The following is a 25,743-nucleotide window of genomic DNA, read 5'->3' on the forward strand; positions in this document are numbered from 1 at the left end:
AAGTGATTTATTAATAAAGTTTGATTGATTTTAAAACTATTCTAACATTTACTTTCTGTCATGAATTAAATAAACATTAATTAATTAATGAATCTGTCCTGTTGTTATTGTATATAGATAAAGTTTATTATGATTATGTTTCGATATGAGCAGAACTGTGTTGTGATGTTTTTATAGCAGAAAATAACTGGTCACTGTTAACATGAAGACATGAGAGATAAGAACACATTCTCAACTTTTATTCATTATTTACAGATTTATAAAAGAGCTGATACATTAATGTTTAACAAATATTACACACAGAAAGATTTAAATGCTGAGCTGATACAATAAAAAGCAGCAGCTCATTTTCTTTAAATATTAACACACAAACACATAAAAAGTAGTTTGATGTGATATTAAATTAAATATAAAAACAAGCAGTCGTCTTCATGACCTGAACGCCTGCAGGTCATCAACATCCTCCATCATCACATGACGTGGACGCCGTCTGAAGCTCTCTGATTGGATGTTTCTTGCAGCAAAGCCCTCTGGGACTCGTAGTTGGTTTCTCTGCAGTCTTGAAGCTTCAGAGTCTGGTTTGTTGTGACGGTTCAGGTCCGTCTCACAGCTGATTCCTGCTGTCACTTTGTGTTATTCGTCTGTAGCTCATCGTCCTCTCAGGCCTCAGGGAAGGGCCTCGTAAACACCACCACTGTCCCCGCCAGCATCGCCATCGGCATCGATCTGGTAGATGTTCTCCACTGCAGAACCTCGACGGTGGAGCTCCAGAGCCGATGAATTAGAGTTAAACCGGACCGAGGTGTCAGTCTGCAGCTGCTGCTGCTGCTGCTGCTGAGGGCTGAGAGACAAACAGAGTCACATGATTCATCATCTGTTCAGTTATTCTTTGTTTGGTGTCAGTATTTCCTGTAATGATCCATGAATCACTAGAAGGATACAAACACTGTTTAGAGGCAGTTTAGACACTCAAAATTTTGATATTATTTACAGATTTATAACGAAACTGTTCATTTGTGTTTCATTGATGATGTTTTAATGTTTAAATATTAGCCACACATGGTAATATGCTGCCAGCTCACTCTCCACTTTAGTCTGATTATCTACACAGGTTCATATCGGCTGTGGCTCAGGAAGTAGAGCAGGTCGCTCCTTGATGTGTCCTCGGGATCCTGATGGCTGAACCAGTGATGTATGAATGTGAGAGGTGTAGTTTCCTCCTGATGAGCATGTTGCACCCATCAAGGTATGAATGTGTGTGAATGGTTCAATGTGACATGTTGTATAAAAGTGCTTTGAGAGGTCAAAGGACTAGAAAAGTGCTATAACTTCAGTCTTTTTACCATCTGCAGGCAAACACACCAAACCATTAACATTAAACAGTTTGTTTGATTTGGAATTTATTTATTTAGTTTGAGCCTCACATTGTTGGGTTAAGTAAGCGTTTTAGGAATGTAGGGTCCTACACAATTTTCTGTCAAATTAATAGTTTCTTTCTTTGTCTTTGAGACTCACTCATTTTTTAAATGTTATTTAAGTATTTATGATGCTAAATAAACTGAAGAACATGTAAAATCTGAAATGTCTTATACACTTTTGACGATGAATGTTTCTCAAACATCCTGCGCTGTTGTATTCATGAGTTTTTCTGTCACTTACTGGTCTTGTTGCTTTATGCTGGTTGGTTATGAACACACTGTGGTTTGAGCTCACACTAACACACACTGAGCTTCCCTCACTTATGCATTTAACATTTACCATGTGACATTAAAAAGACGTGTGTGTCACGTCAGCTGCAGGACGAGTCCGAACATGGTGAGCGCGCTCAGTGAGTGTTATCAGTCAGCAGAGAAACCTCAGAGGTTTCCTCTTAACGTTTTAGTCTCCGTCCATCAGTTTCTGTTTCTGCTGAAAGAAAAAAACTCTCCAGCTTCAACATGCTCAATTTATCAGGAACTTTCAAATCAGGTTTTTTTACTGTAATACTTTAACTACGCCAAGCTCAGAGTAGTTTTACTTTGCTGTATTTGTATTTTTACTTTTCGTGAGAGACAGAAACGTGATACCGAACAATAAGGTTAAAACTGGAAGGTTGTGGTTTGTGGTTGTGCCTTTTTGTCATCACTGAGTTTCAGTTTGAACATTTCAGCTTCACTGAGTCTTGTGAATGTGATGAAGGTGATAACACAGTGATGATGTGAAGGTGTCAGATGTTTCCAGGGGAGACTTCATGAGGCCTCAGAGACTCTGAGACTCCCTGCTGACTAATGAAGTCTCTGCTGAGTCATGATTTATCATCAGAGAAACATAACGACTTTTTATTTACCACAAACTCCTACACAACACATCATATCAGATCTTTTACTGGACTCTAATCCAGGTTTATGATGCAGTTTTTTCAATTTACTGGAAATCGAAACAAATTGACGTATCAAAAAATAGAAGAAGTCGAAGTTAGCCAATCAGATGAGTCATAAATGAAACTTACATTTTATGTTGGTTCCATCTTCTCCCTGCAGAGACAGAAAAACATCAGGAATAAAAACATGAATAAAGAATCAAGTTAAACACTGATATACTGGATTAAACTGAAGAGTTCCTGCACATGCTCAGTAGCGTCTGCCTTACACAGAACTATTCTCAGAGACTGAAAACATGATCACTGTAGAAACAATCTGTCTTATTAAGTTGTTTTTGTCCATTATTGAAACCTGAAAAAACCAAAACCCTTCCTGGCAACAGATCACATGACCTCCATCATGGCCGACTGACCACAGCTTCCTCTTGTGATTTAAACTAAAAAACATTTTCCCACAGCAGAATCAGTGTTGAACTTCCCTCTCTGTGTCGTTTGGTTATTAAAAAAAAACAACTTACCAATAACGGTGGCGACGCCGGCTGTGACCAAACCGATCAACACGAGCAGAACGCACACCAGAACCACAGTAACGCTGCCGGCCTCCTGGTCCTCCTGCCGTGGCTGTAAAACATACAAACAAACACAAATACTATTTTACTTTATTGAGAAATTAATATTTTAGGCATCAAATGTAAAATTTACATTCATTATTCTAATAGATGTTAGTCTCATTTTCATGAACCGACATCAGTCATTCTAAATCTACAGGTATTAATATGGAGCTGTTTCCTCTCTACAGCTATAACAGCTTCCACTCTTCTGGGAAGCTTTCTACAACATGTTGGAGTGTCTGAAGAGTGTTTGTGAAGTCAGACACTGATGATGGATGAGTAGGTCTGGATCATAATCTCTGTTCTAGTTCATCCTAAAGCTGTTGGATGAGGTTAAAGGTCAGAGTTCAGTCATGTCTTAATGGAGCTTCTTTGTGCACTGGGAACAGTCATGCTGGAACAGAAAAGTTCCTCCCCAAACTGTTTCCACAAAGCTGGAAGCATTGAATTGTCCATAATATCTTAGTATGCTGATGCTTTAAGATTTCCCTTCACTGGAACTAAGAGGCCGAACCCTGAAAAACATCCTCATAGCATTATCCCTCCTCCACCAAACTCTACAGTCAGTCAGTAACGTTCTGACTCCTTCAGACTGCAGACAGAGAAGCGTGATTCGTCCAGTGGCAGTGAGCCTTACACCTCTCCATCCATCACTCTGCATTGTGTTTGGTGATGTGAGGCTTTCATGCAGCTGCTCGGTTATAGAAACTCATCCAGTTTCTGTGCTGATGTTAATGTCAGAGGAAGATTGAACTGGTGGTCTGTTGTTCCTGAACACTTCCACTCTTCAATAATACCACTAACAGCTGACTGTAGAATATCTAGCAGGAAGAAATGTAATGAACTGACTTATTGTAAAGGATTCATCCTCTGACACCAAGTCTGAATTCACTGAGCTCTTCACAACGACTCATTCTGTCACTAATGTCTGTAAATGTAGACTGCATGGCTAGCTGCTTGATTTTATACACCTGTGACTATAAAACACCTGAATTCAATGATTAACAGGTTTGTCTCAATACTTCTGTCCATATATGTGTAATGATCTGCAGTTGTCACCACTCACACTTTAAATACTTATTATTGTAGAAATGTGTGTGAACTTTATGACGGAAGTATAAAATAAACCACAGAAATGTTTTCACAGCTTAATCTTGTCCTTTAACACAGGAAATCTTTATCTCTCACCTCGGGGTCGTTGCTGTCCGAGGAAGCTGGGACGCTCTCTGCAACGGTCACCTGACCTGCAGAACAAGGAAATGAAAGCGGCTGTTTTTAGAGCAGCTGTGTCAGCAGCAGCATGATGTCATCACGAGGCTCAAGAAGGAAAAAAATGGTCTGGATTTTATTTCATGAGATTCTGCTTTAAAGGATAATGATGACGATGTAGAGTCACCATCAGTTTACTGATTTATTTACCAACTGGTAGCTTTGGCCAACAGTAAGAATGAATTCAGTTTAATATGTAAATCAGTGTGTGTGTTGGAGTCGTACCTGATGTGTTTATCGTCTGTTCTGTCTGTGGAGTCTGTTCAGTCGTTTCTGTGGTTGGTGTTGACGAGGTCGACGGAGCTGAAACAGAAATCAGAGTCACATTAACAGAACTCATTAACATCAGTAACATCAGTAATGTCTGTATTAACTGTGGTGGAAACAGAGGACAGAGCCACTGTGTTTGTGACTCTGATGCTCTCAGCTCAGGTGTTAAATGCAGTGAAGTTTAAACAGACGAGTACCAGCGTCTCTACTGTCTGATGTCATCCACTCTTCAGCCAATCAGGAGAGACGCTCTGACTTTACAACTGAACTAAAACCAGGACGCACACTTTTTATTCCTCTGACTGTGGAAATGTGAAGTTTTAACATCACAGATGATGAAGGACAGCATTAAAACAGAGTCTTCAGGCTCATTTATAGAAGCTCATTCAACACTTCTGAGTGTCCTTCAACACAAACTGAAGAGTCCTTTTCAATTTAAGCTTCAGTCAGCAAAAGTAATTACACACATTAAACAAGGACTTTACAAGCTGACTAAAGTTAAAGAGCAAAATATCAATAAGGAAGTTCAATGAAAACTACAATCTCCATGACAACATTAGTGACACTGTCCAATCACATTGCACGATAAAACATGACAAAATTCATCAGGTGCAATATGAAAGTAAAGTGTTGAGTGTTGAGCAACCTTCCATAAATCAGCCTACAGATAAAACATGAGACTCATGCAGCTGTTATCAGTTTACTGTAACTATGGTAACGGGCCTAAAGTCATAGACAGTCCTCAAGTTCATGTTTATGAGTTTATCTCACATAAACATTCTGTCAGGAAAAAATCTGATCATTTTAATGATTTCTTACCTTTCTCAATGGTCAGATCGATGTGATGTGATTGATCATTGAACCAACCAGGTATCTCCACTCTGCATCCGTACAGTCCAGCATCTTCCTCTGTGGTGTTCAGGATCGTCAGAGAAACATCTCCATCCTCCAGTCGTCCCAGTAACTGATACCTGCTGGAAGCTCTGGTTGTCACTTTAGATCCGTCTGTGTAGATGATCTGGTTGTTGCAGCCTGAATATGGTATTGATCCTCGACCCCAACAAGCTGACGTTCGTCCATGTTTCTTGATGTTGTATTCACAGGACAGAGTGACGTCCTCACCTGCTCGACCAACAACCTTCCTGCTGCTGGATCCACTGACTGAAGACAGAAAGACAAACAGAGTCTGGTAATGACTTAAACAGCTTCAACTTTGTGTTTCAGATCCTTCCAGTCAGCAACTCAAATCTAAATTCTGTGTCTTCACTTAAAGATCTGATGATAAACAGATCATGTTGGTTTTCATCACATCCTGAAGAGACTCTTAATATTTGAACTGTTTCAATTGTCTGTTTTCTTTTTAACTTGCTGATTATTCTGAGCTGCACTTTGTGAATGAAACATGCAAAACTGTCTAAATAAAGTTTATTAACATTATGACTTTATTGTATTATTTCCTGTGTAAAGTGTTGATGATGTAAAGTGAATATAAAGAGCAGATACCTGTGAGCAGAGCGAGCAGCAGCAGAGAGTTGAAGCGTCTGACCGTCATCATGATGACTAACTGACTAACTGACTGTTTTAAAGCTGCTGTCAGTCACCACAGCTGCTGCACACTGTAAAAAATCACTCTGATCACTGTTAAAACACAATGGACTGATTATGACAGTGAATGTTAGTTACAGCCCTAAATTTAGTTTTCATTTACTAACTCATTCATTATGATACTAAGCCCAAAACAATTATCAGTAGTTTTTATTAACAATGTGAGTTCATGATGTATTAAATCTAAATAATAAATTCATGTCTTAAAAAATGATAATTTAATAACTTCAGTATAACAGTGAAGTAAAGTAATGAAGTTGTCTTTGTTATATTTGAACTGGAGAATTTAATTATAATAGCTTTCTTTAATATTTGCAGTTATTCATCTGCAGGCTGCTGAGGTTTGGTTCCTGTTTTCAGCAGAGCATTAAACACTCGTTGGACAGATGACACTTTTTACAGCTCGGTCAGCACATGACTTCCTGTTGGCTGCCTTCAGTATCGGCTGTTTCCTGTATCTGCAGACTGACTTTCACTTCTTCAAAGTCTGAGGACGACAGCTGAACTCCACACTGCAAAAAATATCTGTAACCTCTAATTTTACTGGCTGATAGACTGAATGTATAAGAAAATATATGTGGACAAAGTAAATAATAAATAATCAGTAAAACAGTAATCTTGGCTGTTTCTTGGTTAAATTTAGTCTGAAATTACAAACAAACATGAAACTGATGAGCTGTCAGACAGTAGAGGAGATAAACATAGAGGGAATTAAACCTTTATCCTCAGTCTGACAAACTGTGCCTTTAAAAATGTGACGTAACTGAACAAGATTAATGAGTTTAACTGAAGATAACTTCAAACAACAGTTTATCAGTGGGGCCATCTGGGATTTGAAAAGGCATCACGATGGGCCCCGACACCACAGACCTGCAGAGTCCAGTCGACTCATTCAAAGCTTAAAATAACTACAGATAACTTTCTGCATAGAGTCAAATTCACTATTTGATGCAGAACTGAAACTGAAATGTGCTAAAGGCTAATGTCATTTTGAGGTTAAAATAAATAAATGTCAATGAATAACTTCCTGCATACTTCCTAAGTTCCTCCATGTGAGGAACAGAGATGGAGCTTCTCTCTGAACCTTTTCAGTTCATTCTCTGTGGTAGATCTTATCACTACAGATGTTATCTAATCTCTGACCACAATGTGGGTTTCAATGACAAAGTGACACTGTCTGGTAGAGAAAGAAGAAGTGAGGTTGTTTATGAGGCTCATCCAAACAACTTCACACATCACACTGCATACCTGCCAGGTATGAAGTAGATCTGATGAATGGATCTGGAGACATGTGAAGGACAAACATACAGTCATACATGTCTTTAACAGCATCATACCCAACATCCTACTGTCTAAACTTCACAGACTGGGCCTGAACACAACCATCTGTAACTGGATCCTGGACTTCCTGACCAACCGGCCCCAGATTGACTCTCATCCTGAACACTGGTGTTCCTCAGGAGTGTGTCCTGAGCCCTGTCCTGTTGGCCCTCTTCACCCATGACTGTCAGCCTGTCCAACAAACACCATCATAAAGTTCACAGGGGTTCCACACTGATGATGATACCAATAAAAATATTCCTGTTGTTTTAAGAAACAGAAATACTTTAACACTTTAACATGTAAAACCATCAGGATCAGCAGTTATGAATGAAATGTACAGTGAGGTGTTTAACTCATAAAGTCTGGAACATGACGACCAAAATACCACATTTAACATTTTAAAAGCAGATCTTTAACAATATGTTGTATTTTAAAAGCTTGTTATATTATCATTGAGTCAAATCTGCATCTGAAAAGTAACTAAAGCTGTTAAATAAATGTAGTGGAGTAGAAAGTAGCATCACATGGAAATACTACAGTAAAGTACAAGTACCTCTAACTGTACTACAGTAAAGTACTAGTACCTCAAACTGTACTACAGTAAAGTACTAGTACCTCTAATTGTACTACAGTAAAGTACAAGTACCTCAAACTGTACTACAGTAAAGTACTAGTACCTCAAACTGTACTACAGTAAAATACTAGTACCTCTAACTGTACTACATTAAAGTACTAGTACCTCTAACTGTACTACAGTAAAGTACTAGTACCTCTAACTGTACTACAGTAAAGTACTAGTACCTCTAACTGTACTACATTAAAGTACTAGTACCTCTAACTGCACTACAGTATAGTACTAGTACCTCAAACTGTACTACAGTAAAGTACTAGTACCTCTAACTGTACTACAGTCAAGTACTAGTACCTCCAAACTGTCCTACAGTAAAGTACTAGTACCTCTAACTGTACTACAGTAAAGTACTAGTACCTCTAACAGTACTACAGTAAAGTACTAGTACCTCAAACTGTACTGCAGTAGAGTACAAGTACCTCAAACTGTACTACAGTAAAGTACTAGTACCTCTAACTGTACTACAGTAAAGTACTAGTACCTCAAACTATACTACAGTAAAGTACTAGTACCTCAAACTGTACTGCAGTAGAGTACAAGTACCTCAAACTGTACTACAGTAAAGTACTAGTACCTCTAACTGTACTACAGTAAAGTACTAGTACCTCAAACTATACTACAGTAAAGTACAAGTACCTCAAACTGTACTCCAGTGAAGTACAAGTACCTCTAACTGTACTACAGTAAAGTACTAGTACCTCTAACTGTACTTCATTACAGTACTTGAGTAAATGTACTTAGTTACTTTTCATGCCTGTTAATGTGTTAAAATCACTGATCAATACAAATCAAACTGCTCTACAACAGTGTAATCCTGCAGTCAGTGTCGCCACCTGCTGGTCAGAGAGCAGAACTACAGCAACACATGACATGTAGAAATAAATCATTTATTTATTACTAACATTTATTTACAGCATTTATTACATTAATTATCTACATTAAGACTCAGAAATAATTCTGCTGCTCACTGAGACAGCAGGAAGTTTAGAGTCAGCAGCACATCTCTAACTGGGACCTCTGAATATAAACTAGACCTCTAACATCCTGTGAGCCTGATCCTGGTCTTAGATCATCAAACCAGTTCCTCCCTGCTGGTCCTGGTTCCAGTTCTGTGAGCAGACTGGATCAGACTGTCCACATCTGAGCCAACAGTTAAAAAACCTTTAAAACCTTTCTTTAGGATGTCTGTCTGTAACGTCTGTCTGCTTCTAGAAACATATCTGTGCTCCCTTTCACAAACAGTACTAAACTGAAGTTTAACCTGCCTCTTTGCAGGATTAATATAAACTTCAATTTAGTCCTACAGTAGCTCTAATCTACCCTCTTGCAATTGGCTTTGTTTAATCCAGAACAGACTAAATCTATGACTACTTTAAGATAAGTCTGTTCAGGTGATTTAAACTTAAGCCAGCTCAAACAGCATTTTAGACTGTGACTAGGCTTGAGCCTTGTCTGCGAAACTGGGCCATATTCTCTTTATGTGTTATTTTATTATTCTCTGTTTGTTCTTAATCTTCATCATCACTGTTCTGTTTTATTTCTGATTTTTACTGTCAACCTTTATTTAATATGTCCTGTTTTTTATTTATATTGAAAAGTTCTACATAGATAAAGTTTATAATGATGATGTTTTGATGTGTAGAAGAGGAGCACAGAGCTGTTTAAATGTTTAAATGAGCAGAGCTGTGTTGTGGTGTTTCTGCCACTAGATGGAGACAAACAGCAGCTGCTTTAATATTTATAGTAGAAAATAACTGGTCACTGTTAACATGAAGACATGAGAGATAAGAACACATTCTCAACTTTTATTCATTATTTACAGATTTATAAAAGAGTTTATACATTAATGTTTAACAAATATTACACACAGAAAGATTTAAATGCTGAGCTGATACAATAAAAAGCTGCAGCTCATTTTCTTTAAATATTAACACAAACACATAAAAAGTAGTTTGATGTGATATTAAATTAAATATAAAAACAAGCAGTCGTCTTCATGACCTGAACGCCTGCAGGTCATCAACATCCTCCATCATCACATGACGTGGACGCCGTCTGAAGCTCTCTGATTGGATGTTTCTTGCAGCAAAGCCCTCTGGGACTCGTAGTTGGTTTCTCTGCAGTCTTGAAGCTTCAGAGTCTGGTTTGTTGTGACGGTTCAGGTCTGTCTCACAGCTGATTCCTGCTGTCACTTTGTGTTATTCGTCTGCAGCTCGTCGTCCTCTCAGGCCTCAGGGACAGACCTCGTACACACAGTCACTGTTGCCGCCATCAGCATCGATCTGGTAGATGTTCTCCACTGCAGAACCTTGACGGTGGAGCTCCAGAGCCGATGAATTCGAGCTGAACCGGATCAAAGTGTTGTCCTGCTGCTGAGGGCTGAGAGACAAACAGAGTCTTTGATGTTTTAATGTTTAAATATTAGCCACACATGGTAATATCCTGCCAGCTCACTCTCCACTTTAGTCTGATTATCTACACAGGTTCATTTCGGCTGTGGCTCAGGAAGCAGAGCAGGTCGTCTGCTAATTGGAAGTTTATGTTCATCAGTTTCTGTTTCTGCTGAAAGAAAAAAACTCTCCAGCTTCAACATGCTCAATTTATCAGGAACTTTCAAATCAGGTTGTTTACAACTAGAGATGATAAGTTTGGCTTCCAATTAGTTGATTAATAATTAATAATCAGTCAGAGACCAAACCACTACTGTACCGTACCGTCTTTCTTCCGCTTTATCCAGGGTCGGGTCTCGGTGGCAGCAGCCTAAGCAGGGAAGCCCAGACTTCCCTCTCTCCAGCCACTTCGTCTAGCTCTTCCTGGGGGATCCCGAGGCGTTCCCAGGCCAGCCGAGAGACATAGTCTCTCCAGCGTGTCCTGGTTCTCCTACCGGTGGGACGGGCCCTGAACACCTCACCAGGGAGGCGTCCGGGAGGCATCCTGACTAGATGCCCGAGCCACCTCATCTGGCTCCTCTCGATGCGGAGGAGCAGCGGGTCTACTCCGAGCTCCCTCCGGATAACTGAGCTTCTCACCCTATCTCTAAGGGAGAGCCCAGCCACCCTACGGAGGAAGCTCATTTCGGCCGCTTGTTTTTTCGGTCACTACCCAAAGCTCATGACCAGAGGTGAGGGTAGGAACCAAGATCGACTGGTAAATCGAGAGCTTTGCCTTTCGGCTCAGCTCTCTCTTCACCACGAAGGATCTGTGCAGAGTCCGCATTACTGCAGACACCGCACCGATCCGCCTGTCGATCTCCCGTTCCATCCTTCCCTCACTTGTGAACAAGACCCCGAGGTACATGAACTTCTCCACTTGGGGCAGGATCTCATCCCCGACCCGGAGAGTGCTCGGATATGGAGGTGCTGATTCTCATCCCGGCCGCTTCACACTCAGAGGCACTGCCCCCAATGTCCATGCGATGCTGCAGAGTCGTGTCAGCCATGACAGCCCCACAACATCCAAGGTCTTGAGGAACTCGGGGCGGATCTCATCCACCCTTGGGGCCCTGCCACCGAGGAGCTTTTTGACCACCTCAGCGACCTCCACCCCAGAGATAGGGGAGCCCCAGGCCCTGCTTCCTTACCAGAAGACGTGTCAGTGGGATTGAGGAGGTCTTCGAAGTATTCCTTCCACTGATCCACAATGTCCCGAGTTGAAGTCAGCAGCGCACCGTCCCCACCGTACACAGTGTTGATGATGCACTGCTTCCCCCTCCTGTGATGCCAAATGGTGGTCCAGAATCTCTTCGAAGCCGTCCGGAAGTCGTTTTCCATTGCCTCACCGAACTCCTCCCATGTCCGGGTTTTTGCCTCAGTGACTGCCGCAGCTGCACTCTGCTTGGCCTGCCGGTACCTGCCTGCTGCCTCCGGAGTCACTGTCGCTGCCAACGTGGGCGTTGAAGTCCCCCAGCAGAACGAGGGAATCCCCAGAGGGAGCATTCTCCAGCCCCCCCTCCAAGGAGTCCAAGAAGGGTAGATACTCTGAGCTGCTGTTTGGACCATAGGCACAGACAACAGTCAGGATCCATCCCCCCAACCAAAGGTGGAGGGAGGCTACCCTCTCGTCTACCGGGGTAAACTCCCACATACAGGCACCAAGCCGGGGGGCAATAAGTATTGCCACCCCTGCCCGGCGCCTATCACCAGTGGCAACTCCAGAGTGGGAGAGAGTCCAACCCCTCTCGAGAAGACTGGTTCGAGAGCCCTTGCTGTGCGTCGAGGTGAGGCCGACTATATCTAGCCGGAACTTCTCAACCTCACGCACCAGCTCAGGCTCCTTCCCCACCAGAGAGGTGATGTTTCACGTCCCTAGAGCTAGCTTCTGCAGCCGAGGGCCGTCCCCGGCTGACGCCCAGCCCTCTACGCACCCAACCCTTTTGGGCCCCCCACTAGTAGTGGGTCTGTGGGAGGGGGGTCCCATGTCCCCTTTTCGGGCTGTGCCCGGCCGGGCCCCATGGGAGAAGGCCCGGCCACCAGGCACTGGCCACCGAGCCCCACCCCCAGACCTTTCTCAAGGGGGGGCCCCGGTGACCCGCGTCCAGGCGAGGGACACGGAAAACCATTTATAGCACTCATAAATCATAAGGGTTTTTTTTGAGCTATTCTTTGTCTGGCCCCTCCCCCCGGACCTGTTTGCCATGGGAGACCCTACCAGAGGCATGAAATCCCCCAACAACTGAGCTCCTGGGGTCATTGAGACACGCAAACCCCTCCACCAAGATAAGGTAGTCGCTCAGGGAGGGGACCAAACCACTACTTTTACTGTAATACTGCATACTACATCACTCATAATACTGCAGATCTGGTGTCAATTTACTTAAAATTTGAAACAAGATCAATTAAAAAATAGAAGTTAGAAGCCAATCAGTGAGTCATAAATGAAACTTACATTTTATGTTGGTTCCATCTTCTCCCTGCAGAGACAGAAAAATATCAGGAATAAAAACATGAATAAAGATGTGTTGATTTGGTTGTTAAAAACAAAACCTACCGATAACAATGACAACGTTCGCTGTGACCAAAGCGATCAACATGAGCACAACGCGCACCAGAACCACAGGAGTGCTGCCGGCCTCCTGGTCCTCCTGCTGTGGCTGTAAAACATACAAACACAAATACTATTTTACTTTAATTGTGAGAAATTAATACTTTAGGCATCAAAAGTTCAATTTACATTCATTATTCTAATAGATGTTAAATGAGTCTTCTGGTTAAAACATCAGTCATTCTAAATCTACAGGTATTAATATGGAGCTGTTTCCTCTCTGCAGCTATAACAGCTTCCACTCTTCTGGGAAGCTTTCTACAACATGTTGGAGTGTCTGAAGAGTGTTTGTGAAGTCAGACACTGATGATGGATGAGAAGGTCTGGATCATAATCTCTGTTCTAGTTCATCCTAAAGCTGTTGGATGAGGTTGAGGTCAGAGTTCCTCCCCAAACTGTTCCCACAAAGCTGGAAGCAAAGAATTGTCCATAATATCTTAGTATGCTGAAGCTTTAAGATTTCCCTTCACTGGAACTAAGAGGCCGAACCCTGAAAAACATCCTCATACCATTATCCCTCCTCCACCAAACTCTACAGTCAGTCAGTAACGTTGTGACTCCTTCAGACTGTTGAAGACTTTTACACAGTATGTCCCTCAACACTGGTTGACCTGCTCTGTGACTTTACGTGGTCTGTTGTTCCTGAACACTTCCACTCTTCAATAATACCACTAACAGCTGACTGTAGAATATCTAGCAGGAAGAAATGTAATGAACTGACTTATTGTAAAGGATTCATCCTCTGACACCAAGTCTGAATTCACTGAGCTCTTCACAACGACTCATTCTGTCACTAATGTCATTAAATGCAGACTGCATGGTTAGCTGCTTGATTTTATACACCTGTGACTATAAAACACCTGAATTCAATGATTAACAGGTAGGTCCCAATACTTCTGTCCATATGAAGCTCAGCTAAAGTTCAGACAGGAAGACCACTTGTTTGTATGCTCACGTCATAGTATTATTTCTCATTCTTTAGTCATTCTGATCTTTCTCACAGCTCATACTGATTTCTGTCAAAGCTCACATTGTCCTTGCTGTTATCAGCTGTTCACATCACCTGGTCAAGTCTAACCAATAGCACAGTGACACACCTTCATTGTCAGCCTATCATATTGCAGCTGACTTTATAAATGTTCTCCTCTGCTCAGGTGCTTTCTTGATGCTGTTCCTCCCCATCACCTCCCAGTCCTCAGATTCCTCAATGCAACACTTAAACCTCATCAGCTGATCAGTCTCAACCTCAAGATGACTTTGTTGTGATTTGGCCCGAGATTGATTGATCACAGTCATCAGCCACCACCAGTGTCTGGACTCTAAGAGAGGATCTATAATGCTGCTGATTAGGACTGAAGTCCTTTGATTCAAAAATTCTCCCTGCAGAGTCCAAGCGCCAAAGACAATACCTACCTACTTCATTCTCTGGTCTCTCCTGATTGAAATATGTGTAATGATCTGCAGTTGTCACCTCTCACATTTTAAATATTTATTTATGTAGAAATTTGTGTGATATTTATGACACAAGGGCATAAACCACAGAAATGTTTTCACAGCTTCATCTTGTCCTTTAACACAGGAAATCTTTATCTCTCACCTCGGGGTCGATGCTGGTCGAGGAAGTTGTAACAGTCACCTGACCTGCAGGACGAGGAAATGAAAGCAGCTGTTTTTTAGGGCAGCAGATGATGTCATCATGAAGCTCAAGAAAAAAAAAGGTCTGGATGTTTTACCAGAGATTCTGGTTTAAAGGTTAATGACGAAGACATTTTATTTTCCACTCAGAGAGCATGTTTAGTGTGTGTTGGAGTCGTACCTGATGTGTTTATCGTCTGTTCTGTCTGTGGAGTCTGTTCAGTCGTTTCTGTGGTTGGTGTTGACGAGGTCGACGGAGCTGAAACAGAAATCAGAGTCACATTAACAGAACTCATTAACATCAGTAACATCAGTAATGTCTGTATTAACTGTGGTGGAAACAGAGGACAGAGCCACTGTGTTTGTGACTCTGATGCTCTCAGCTCAGGTGTTAAATGCAGTGAAGTTTAAACAGACGAGTACCAGCGTCTCTACTGTCTGATGTCATCCACTCTTCAGCCAATCAGGAGAGACGCTCTGACTTTACAACTGAACTAAAACCAGGACGCACACTTTTTATTTCTCTGACTGTGGAAATGTGAAGTTTTAACATCACAGATGATGAAGGACAGCATTAAAACAGAGTCTTCAGGCTCATTTATAGAAGCTCATTCAACACTTCTGAGTGTCCTTCAACACAAACTGAAGAGTCCTTTTCAATTTAAGCTTCAGTCAGCAAAACTAATTACACACATTAAACAAGGACTTTACAAGTTGACTAAAGTTAAAGAGCAAAATATCAATAAGGAAGTTCAGTGAAAACTACGATCTCCATGACAACGATAGTGACACTGTCCAATCACATTGCACGATAAAACATAAATATTCTGTCAGAAACAACCTGATAATTTTAATGATTTCTTACCTTTCTCAATGGTCAGATCGATGTGATGTTTTTCATCATTGAACCAACCAGATATGTCCACTCTGCATCCGTACTGTCCAGCATCTTCCTCTGTGGTCTTCAGGATCGTTAGAGAAACATCTCCATCCTTCAGTCGTCCCAGTAACTGATACCTGCTGGAAGCTCTGGTTGTCACTTTAGATCCGTCTGTGGAGATGATCTGGTTGTTGCAGCCTGAATATGGTATTGATCCTCGACCCCAACAGACTGCTGTTGGTCCGTTATACTTGATGTCATATTTACAGGGCAGAGTGACGTCCTCACCTGCTCGACCAACAACCTTCGTGCTGCTGGATCCACTGACTGAAGACAGAAAGACAAACAGAGTCTGTTAATGACTTAAACAGCTTCAACTTTGTGTTTCAGATCCTTCCAGTCAGCAACTCAAATCTAAATTCTGCGTCTTCACTTAAAGATCTGATGATAAACAGATCATGTTGGTTTTCATCACATCCTGAAGAGACTCTTAATATTTGAACTGTTTCAATTGTCTGTTTTCTTTTGAACTTGCTGATTATTCTGAGCTGCACTTTGTGAATGAAACATGCAAAACTGTCTAAATAAAGTTTATTAACATTATGACTTATTGTATTATTTCCTGTGTAAAGTGTTGATGATGTAAAGTGAATATAAAGAGCAGATACCTGTGAGTAGAGCGAGCAGCAGCAGAGAGTTGAAGCGTCTGACCGTCATCATGATGACTAACTGACTAACTGACTGTTTTCTTTAATATTCTCAGTTATTTATCTGGTAATTATCTTATCTGTGCAGGGCAGGCTGCTGTGCTTTGATCTGATGTTCCTGTTTTCAGCAGAGTGTTAAACACTTGTTGGACAGATGACACCTTTTACAGCTCGGTCAGCACGATGTCCCGTTGGCTGCTTCAGTATCGGCTGTTTCCTGTATCTGCAGACTGACTTTCACTTCTTCAAAGTCTGAGCAGGACAGCTGAACTCCACACTGCAAAAAATATCTCTAACCTGTAATTTTATTAGCTGATAGACTGAATGTATAAGAAATATATGTGGACAAAGTAAATAATCAATAATCATTAAAACAGTAATCTTGGCTGTTTCTTGGTTAATTATTTTTCTGAAATTACAAACAAACATCAAACTGATGAACTGTCAGACAGTAGAGGAGATAAACATAGAGGGAATTAAACCTTTATCCTCAGTCTGACAAACTGTGCCTTTAAAAATGTGATGTAACTTAACAAGATTAATGAGTTAAATAAACTGAAGATAACTTCAAACAACAGTTTATCAGTGGGGCCATCTGGGATTTGAAAAGGCATCACGATGGGCCCCGACACCACAGACCTGCAGAGTCCAGTCGACTCATTCAAAGCTTAAAATAACTGCAGATAACTTTCTGCATAGAGTCAAATTCACTATTTGATGCAGAACTGAAACTGAAATGTGCTAAAGGCTAATGTCATTTTAGGGGTAACATCTTTAAATAGAAAACTCTCTAAATGTTCATGAATACCTTTAATATACATTAATCTTCAATTAAAATGGATTCACATCATCTTGTATGGAGTCATACAACAAACAAAAGAATAAAAGCAGAAGCAGATTTTTAAACTAAATGTAAAAACAACCAAGTCAACTACCAACTGTGATTGTCATGGTGCAGTTCCTGTTTGAAACTCTCAGTACCTACAGAGAGCAGAACCCGTCCCGAAAGTGACACTGTCTGGTAGAGAAAGAAGAAGTGAGGTTGTTTATGAGGCTCATCCAAACAACTTCACACATCACACTGCATACCTGCCAGGTATGAAGTAGATCTGATGAATGGATCTGGAGACATGTGAAGGACAAACATACAGTCATACATGTCTTTAACAGCATCATACCCAACATCCTACTGTCTGAACTTCACAGACTGGGCCTGAACACAACCATCTGTAACTGGATCCTGGACTTCCTGACCAACCAGCCCCAGATTGACTCTCATCCTGAACACTGGTGTTCCTCAGGTGTGTGTCCTGAGCCCTGTCCTGTTGGCCCTCTTCACCCATGACTGTCAGCCTGTCCAACAAACACCATCATAAAGTTCACAGACAGTCATGGGCCTGATCTCCAACAACCATGAGTCAGCATACAGAACCTGACAGTCTGGTGTTCCTCTAATAATCTCATCCTGAACAACAACAAGACAAAGGAGACTGTAGTGGACTTGAGGAAGAAGAGGAGAACCAATCCCAACCCAGTGAAGCAGTGGAGAGTCTCCAGTTTTAAATGTGTGGTGGTAAACATCACTGAGGACTCTCCTGGGCCTCACATACATCCACCGTCATTGGGAAGCTGAGGAGAGCCGGTCTGCCACAGAACCTGCTGGTTACCTTCTACCGGAGCTCTGTGGAGAGTATCATCACGTACTGCATCACAGCGTGGACCAGAGGGCTCTGCAAACACTCATCCAGACTGCACAGCACTGGGACCCAGCTTCCTGTAGTCTGGGACATTTACCAAGCCTGCTGTCAGGACCTTAAACATCATCAGTGACCCAAAACATCCTGGATACCACAACTTCAACTGCTTCCCTCTGGCAGCAGATACGGGACAATTCAGTCACACTACAAGACTAAATGAATGATTTATTTCTACATTTCTCCACATCTATGTTTTTGTCATATTTTACTGTAGTATAGTTAGAGGTACTAGTACTTACTGTAGTACAGTTAGAGGTACTAGTACTTTACTGTAGTATTTCCATTAAAGTACTGCAGCAGCGTTACCAAACTTAGTTTCCCCGTCTGTCACGTTGGGAGAGAAGGGGGGATGTGACCTGCAGCACCAGGAAGTCTTATTCTGACCAGGTTTTTAACACTCTGCTAAAAACAGCAACATCAGACCAAACCACAGCAGCCTGAACTGATGAAAACTTTCAGCAGCTTTAAAACAGTCAGTTAGTCAGTTAGTCATCATGATGACGGTCAGACGCTTCAACTCTCTGCTGCTGCTCGCTCTGCTCACAGGTATCTGCTCTTTATATTCACTTTACATCATCAACACTTTACACAGGAAATAATACAATAAGTCATAATGTTAATAAACTTTATTTAGACAGTTTTGCATGTTTCATTCACAAAGTGCAGCTCAGAATAATCAGCAAGTTCAAAAGAAAACAGACAATTGAAACAGTTCAAATATTAAGAGTCTCTTCAGGATGTGATGAAAACCAACATGATCTGTTCATCATCAGATCTTTAAGTGAAGACGCAGAATTTAGATTTGAGTTGCTGACTGGAAGGATCTGAAACACAAAGTTGAAGCTGTTTAAGTCATTAACAGACTCTGTTTGTCTTTCTGTCTTCAGTCAGTGGATCCAGCAGCACGAAGGTTGTTGGTCGAGCAGGTGAGGACGTCACCCTTTCCTGTAAATATGACATCAAGAAACACGGACCAACAGCAGCTTGTTGGGGTCGAGGACCAGTGTCAACTTTTGGCTGCAACAACCAGATCATCTCCACAGACGGATATAAAGTGACAACCAGAGCTCCCAGCAGGTATCAGTTACTGGGACGACTGGAGGATGGAGATGTTTCTCTGACGATCCTGAAGACCACAGAGGAAGATGCTGGACTGTACGGATGCAGAGTGAAGATAGATGGGCCCTTCAATGATGAATCACATCACATCGATCTGAGCATTGAGAAAGGTAAGAAATCATTAAAATGATCAGATTCTTTTCCTGACAGAATATTTGTGTGAGATAAACTCATAAACATAAACTTGAGGACTGTCTATGACTTTAGACCCGTTACCATAGTTACAGTAAACTGATAACAGCTGCATGAGTCTCATGTTTTATCTGTAGGCTGATTTATGGAAGGTTTTGTGCAATGTGATTGGACAGTGTCACTAACGTCGTCATGGAGATTGTAGTTTTCATTGAACTTCCTTATTGATATTTTGCTCTTTAACTTTAGTCAACTTGTAAAGTCCTTGTTTAATGTGTGTAATTAGTTTTGCTGACTGAAGCTTAAATTGAAAAGGACTCTTCAGTTTGTGTTGAAGGACACTCAGAAGTGTTGAATGAGCTTCTATAAATGAGCCTGAAGACTCTGTTTTAATGCTGTCCTTCATCATCTGTGATGTTAAAACTTCACATTTCCACAGTCAGAGAAATAAAAAGTGTGCGTCCTGGTTTTAGTTCAGTTGTGATGTCAGAGCGTCTCTCCTGATTGGCTGAAGAGTGGATGACATCAGACAGTAGAGACGCTGGTACTCGTCTGTTTAAACTTCACTGCATTTAAAACCTGAGCTGAGAGCATCAGAGTCACAAACACAGTGGCTCTGTCCTCTGTTTCCACCACAGTTAATACAGACATTACTGATGTTACTGATGTTAATGAGTTCTGTTAATGCGTCTCACAGGTAATCTGGGCCTGTAGACGTCCGGATGACGGATTCTAGTCCCGGACCTTCATTGTTGATTTTCATTGTGCTTCTCTCCTCTATCCTTCCTTTCTCTCCTCTCAACCCCAACCGGTCGACGCAGATGTTCTCCCACTTCTGAGTCTGGTTCTGAGGTTTCTTCCTGTTAAAAGGGAGTTTTTTTTTGCCACTGTTGCTCATGTGTGAATGTTGGGTCTCTTTAAAGTTAAAACCTGAAGAGTTCGGTTTAGAACGTGCTCTATGTGTAAAGAGCCTTGAGATAACTTTGTTGTAATTTGGCGCTATACAAATAAAGATTGATTGAGATTGATTGACTCCGATTTCTGTTTCAGCTCCGTCGACCTCGTCAACACCAACCACAGAAACGACTGAACAGACTCCACAGACAGAACAGACGATAAACACATCAGGTACGACTCCAACACACACTAAACATGCTCTCTGAGTGGAAAATAAAATGTCTTCATCATTAACCTTTAAACCAGAATCTCTGGTAAAACATCCAGACCTTTTCTTTCTTGCCATCATCTGCTGCCCTAAAAACAGCTGCTTTCATTTACTCGTCGTGCAGGTCAGGTGACCGTTACAGAGAGCGTCCAACCTTCCTCGGACAGCAACGACCCCGAGGTGAGAGATAAAGATTTCCTGTGTGAAAGGACAAGATGAAGCTGTGAAAACATTTCTGTGGTTTATTCACTTCTGTCATAAAGTTAACACACATTTCTACAATAATAAGTATTTAAAATGTGAGAAGTGACAACTGCAGATAATTACACATATATGGACAGAAGTATTGGGACAAACCTGTTAATCATTGAATTCAGGTGTTTTATAGTCACAGGTGTATAAAATCAAGCAGCTAGCCATGCAGTCTGCATTTACAGACATCAGTGACAGAATGAGTCGTTGTGAAGAGCTCAGTGAATTCAGACTTGGTGTCAGAGGATGAATCCTTTACAATAAGTCAGTTCATTACATTTCTTCCTGCTAGATATTCTACAGTCAGCTGTTAGTGGTATTATTGAAGAGTGGAAGTGTTCAGGAACAACAGACCACCAGTTCAAACTTCCTCTGACATTAACATCAGCACAGAAACTGAATGAGTTTCTATAACCGAGCAGCTGCATGAAAGCCTCACATCACCAAACACAATACAGAGTGATTGATGGAGAGGTGTAAAGCTCGCTGCCACTGGACGAATCACGCTTCTCTGTCTGTAGTCTGATGGAGTCAGAACGTTACTGACTGACTGTAGAGTTTGGTGGAGGAGGGATAATGGTATGAGGATGTTTTTCAGGGTTCGGCCTCTTAGTTCCAGTGAAGGGAAATCTTAAAGCTTCATCATACTAAGATATTATGGACAATTCAATGCTTCCAGCCTTGTGGAAACAGTTTGGGGAGGAACTTTTCTGTTCCAGCATGACTGTTCCCCAGTGCACAAAGAAGCTCCATTAAGACATGACTGAACCCTGACCTCAACCTCATCCAACACCTTTAGGATGAACTAGAACAGAGATTATGATCCAGACCTTCTCATCCATCATCAGTGTCTGACTTCACAAACACTCTTCAGACACTCCAACATGTTGTAGAAAGCTTCCTATAAGAGTGGAAGCTGTAATAGCTGCAGAGAGGAAACGGCTCCATATTAATACCTGTAGATTTAGAACGAGAGGTGATAAAAGCTCCTGTAGGTGTAATGAACAGCTGTCCTGATGATTCAGCAAGTGTTGAATAATCACACTAATAAAGTAACATTCAGTGGGAATTAGTAGATATTTAATCAAAGAAGCAGAATTCAGTTGTATTTAAGCTGTTTCTGACAGTTTGTGTGTTTTTGTTTTACAGCAGCAGCAGGATAAAGGGAAGAAGCAGACAGGCATCGATGTTATCATCATTCTGGTGTGCGTTCTACTTGTGTTGGTCGGTTTGGTCACAGCAGGCGTCACCGTAAGCAGTAAGTTTTGTTTTTAACAACCAACAGAAATAGACACAGAGAGGAAGCTGTGGTCAGTCGGCCATGATGGAGGTCATGTGATCTGTTGCTAGGCAATGAAATATAAAAGAGATGATTAGTATTGATTGACTATTTTCTGCCTTTCAGGTTTCAATAATGGACAAAAACCAACTTAACAAGACAGATTGTTTCTACAGTGATCATGTTTTCAGTCTCTGAGAGTAGTTCTGTGTAAGGCAGACACTACTGAGCATGTGCAGAAACTCTCCAGTTTAATCCAGTATATCAGTGTTTAACTTGATTCTTTATTCATGTTTTTATTCCTGATGTTTTTCTGTCTCTGCAGGGAGAAGATGGAACCAACATAAAATGTAAGTTTCATTTATGACTCATCTGATTGGCTAACTTCGACTTCTTCTATGTTTTAATACGTCAACTTTTTTTCATCGTAATGTTTCTCTGATGATAAATCATGACTCAGCAGAGACTTCATTAGTCAGCAGGGAGTCTTAGAGTCTCTGAGGCCTCATGAAGTCTCACCTGGAAACATCTGACACCTTCACATCATCACTGTGTTATCACCTTCATCACATTCACACGACTCAGTGAAGCTGTGAAGTGTTCAAACTGAAACTCAGTGATGACAAAAAGGCACAACCACAACCTACCAGTTTTAACCTTATTGTTCGGTATCACACGTTTCTGTTTCTCACGATAATAACTGTTTAGATCCTTTACTTCAGTAAAAATACCAATACTACTCTGAGCTTGATGTAGTATGCAGTATTACAGCAAAAGTACTGCTGAAACTGATGGACAGAGACTAAAACGTTGAGAGGAAACCTTTGAGGTTTCTCTGCTGACTGATAACACTCACTGAGCGCACTCACCATGTTCGGACTCGTCCTGCAGCTGACGTGACACACACGTCTTTTTAATGTCACATGGTAAATGTTAAATACAGAAGTGAGGGGAGCTCAGGGTGTGTTAGTGTGAACTCAAACCACAGTGTGTTCATAACCAACCAGCATAAAGCAACAAGACCAGTAAGTGACAGAAAAACTCATGAATACAACAGCACAGGATGTTTGTATCCTTCCAGTGATTCATGGATCATTACAGGAAATACTGACACCAAACAAAGAAGAACTGAACAGGTGATGAATCATGTGACTCTGTTTGTCTCTCAGCCCTCAGCAGCATCAGCAGCAGCACGAGGAGGAGCAGCAGACCTACACTTCGGTCTGGTACAGCTGTAATTCGTCGACTCTGGAGCTCCGCCGTCGAGTTACTACGGTGAGGAACATCTACCAGATCGACTGCTACAGTGAAGCCGTGTACGAGGTCCATCCCTGAGGCCTGAGAGGACGACGAGCTGCAGACGAATAACACAAAGTGACAGCAGGAAGCAGCTGTGAGACGGACCTGAACCGTCACAACAAACCAGACTCTGAAGCTTCAAGACTGCAGAGAAACCAACTACGAGTCCCAGAGGGCTTTGCTGCAAGAAACATCCAATCAGAGAGCTTCAGACGGCGTCCACGTCATGTGATGATGGAGGATGTTGATGACCTGCAGGCGTTCAGGTGGGAATTCCAGAAAGGAGGTTCAACAAGCTCTGATTTTGACCCTGAACTGTGAGATGGGAAACTCTGAGTATCCGGTTCCAGAACAGCTGATCTGAATTAGTCCAATCAACTCTGAGTATGTTCACCTTGATCTTCAATGGAGCCCCGATACCTTGAGTCACCATGGCAACCACTGAGAAAACAAGCTCGAGTGACGTCACCTCACTGTAACTGGAGCTCCCCCTGCAGGCCTGTGGTGAATATGATCATATATTTCACATACAGTAACACTGCTGCAGACGCTAAGGACAGAGAAGCATCATGGGAAGAAAATTGCTGCCCGAGTCAATGCTGAAGTTTTAATGCACCACTCCACTGACTTAACTTACCTCAAGTAAAATTGTAGCATACAGGTGAAAAAGTGGTGTAACATATTTGGAAGCAGCTAAAAATGAAATAAAATAACATAATTGAGAAAAGTAAGGCACATTTTGCTGGGCTATGATTGTACCTCACTTTGATTTTATTCATAGTTGATGTAGGCTATTAAACAAAGTAAATATTAATTCAGTGGTTATTTCAACATGTAGTAATTTAAACCCCCAACAGAAAGCTGTTTAACACATATGTCCTCTCATCTAATATCCTACTTAGATTAACATTTTACACTATTTTACTTATTATACATATTGGAGTCATTGATTTTAAGACTAAAATGTGACGATGTGTACAATAAAATACTTCCTAAAAATAAGATGAACATTTGAGCTCTACTCTGCCGACAGAAAGAAGGCAGTGGACCGCAAGACGGGTGGAGGACTACCAGCACCTCTGACAGAGGCTGAGGAGAAAATGTTAAGAAATGATTGAGTGTAATGAAAAGTGATACTAATCTAACACATATTCATCTTGGAATCAAAGCACATCCAGTTGAACCCTGAATACATCTCCAGACATAAGGCATTGAGAATTAATTCTGCCTCGATATCTATCAGTGTCACAGCCCCAGCTGTGACTTCCTGAGTTTCCTTGTCTGTCTTGTCTCCTCCCTTTTGTCTTTGTTTCCCTTTGCAGAGGCGGGGCCCAGTGGTGGAGGGTTGGCACACCTGTTTCTAATCACTCATCAACTGCAGTATAAAGACCCGGTTCATCCTTCTACCCTCTGCCAGATAGTTCCGCTACTCATGTGGTAACACGCGGCCTAAACCTCTAGTGTGTTATTGTGACTTTTGCTTGAAGACTATTCCTTGTGTAACCGCTCTCTCCTGTTCCCTATACAGGTTTGCCTACCCCCTACAGCTTGTGCCCTGCCTCTGCCCCCTTGGATCCTGCTCCCTGTGCACTGCCTTCCCACCTTGGACCTTACCTCACCAACCTTCCCTCCATCCCTTACCCCAGACCCAGCCACTGCTCCCTCGCTGCCCCACTCCCCTTGTCATTAAACCCTGCTTTTGAGTTACATCCTGTGTGTTCGCTCGTCTCTGGGGTCTTATAACTAATGGTTGTGACAATCAGATTGCGAAGAAACGGACCATCCAAGTCTGGCAGCTTGCTTCAGGAAGGAGGAGACAGGTAGAAACTCAGGTTATGTTCACAGAGTCAGTTACCATGGTGACTGACTCAGAGTTCCAGTTACCATGGTGACTGACTCAGAGTTCCAGTTACCATGGTGACTGACTCAGAGTTCCAGTTACCATGGTGACTGACTCAGAGTTTCAGTTACCTCTCTTTCTGGAACGGATAACAGAGTTTCCCTCATCTCAGGTTAACTTACTTATATTTAATTTAATATTAACATCAAACTACTTTTTATGTGTTTGTGTGTTAATATTTAAAGAAAATGAGCTGCTGCTTTTTATTGTATCAGCTCAGCATTTAAATCTTTCTGTGTGTGATATTTGTTTAACATTAATGTATCAACTCTTTTATAAATCTGTAAATAATGAATAAAAGTTGAGAATGTGTTCTTATCTCTCATGTCTTCATGTTAACAGTGACCAGTTATTTTCTGCTATCAATATTAAAGCAGCTGCTGTTTGTCTCCATCTAGTGGCAGAAACACCACAACACAGCTCTGCTCATTTAAACATTTAAACAGCTCTGTGCTCCTCTTCTACACATCAAAACATAATTATAAACTTTATCTATGTAGAACTTTTCAA

The 25,743-nt window shown here is 41.5% G+C and overlaps 3 protein-coding genes across 3 annotated transcripts; 1 reads left to right on the forward strand and 2 right to left on the reverse strand.

Annotated features, from left to right (window-relative positions):
* Nucleotides 1-218: 218 nt before the first annotated feature.
* LOC128371699 (hepatitis A virus cellular receptor 1 homolog) lies at nucleotides 219-5,611 on the reverse strand (the record flags this gene model as incomplete). The annotated part of the gene is made up of 6 exons (XM_053332078.1): nucleotides 219-841; nucleotides 2,489-2,513; nucleotides 2,878-2,980; nucleotides 4,159-4,214; nucleotides 4,465-4,542; nucleotides 5,329-5,611. Coding segments are annotated over 6 exons (720 nt in total), but the record flags the coding sequence as incomplete, so codon positions are not given.
* A 4,772-nt stretch (nucleotides 5,612-10,383) lies between these two features.
* On the reverse strand, nucleotides 10,384-16,343 carry LOC128371700 (hepatitis A virus cellular receptor 1 homolog; the record flags this gene model as incomplete). The annotated part of the gene is made up of 7 exons (XM_053332079.1): nucleotides 16,292-16,343; nucleotides 15,609-15,950; nucleotides 14,925-15,002; nucleotides 14,706-14,749; nucleotides 13,055-13,157; nucleotides 12,953-12,977; nucleotides 10,384-10,447 (listed from the first exon to the last, which is right to left on the reverse strand). Coding segments are annotated over exons 1-7 (708 nt in total), but the record flags the coding sequence as incomplete, so codon positions are not given.
* A 2,241-nt stretch (nucleotides 16,344-18,584) lies between these two features.
* On the forward strand, nucleotides 18,585-25,023 carry LOC128371701 (hepatitis A virus cellular receptor 1 homolog). Its single transcript, XM_053332080.1, has 7 exons — nucleotides 18,585-18,633; nucleotides 18,975-19,316; nucleotides 20,389-20,466; nucleotides 20,628-20,683; nucleotides 21,905-22,006; nucleotides 23,223-23,357; nucleotides 24,862-25,023. The coding sequence occupies exons 1-7, from the start codon at nucleotides 18,585-18,587 to the stop codon at nucleotides 25,021-25,023; spliced, it is 924 nt and encodes a 307-aa protein (XP_053188055.1).
* The last annotated feature ends 720 nt before the right edge of the window (nucleotides 25,024-25,743 follow it).

The sequence above is a fragment of the Scomber japonicus genome, chromosome 13 (genome assembly GCF_027409825.1).
Source record: "Scomber japonicus isolate fScoJap1 chromosome 13, fScoJap1.pri, whole genome shotgun sequence".
Classification (NCBI taxonomy): domain Eukaryota; kingdom Metazoa; phylum Chordata; class Actinopteri; order Scombriformes; family Scombridae; genus Scomber; species Scomber japonicus.

What these genes read in the sequence shown, in the direction of transcription:
- LOC128371701 (XM_053332080.1), top strand. Translation starts at nt 18,585, where the DNA reads ATGACGGTCAGACGCTTCAACTCTCTGCTGCTGCTCGCTCTGCTCACA. An exon ending in CGATCTGAGCATTGAGAAAG is followed by an intron (nt 19,317 to 20,388) that starts GTAAGAAATCAT and finishes TTTCTGTTTCAG; the next exon opens with CTCCGTCGACCTCGTCAACA. An exon ending in ACAGACGATAAACACATCAG is followed by an intron (nt 20,467 to 20,627) that starts GTACGACTCCAA and finishes CTCGTCGTGCAG; the next exon opens with GTCAGGTGACCGTTACAGAG.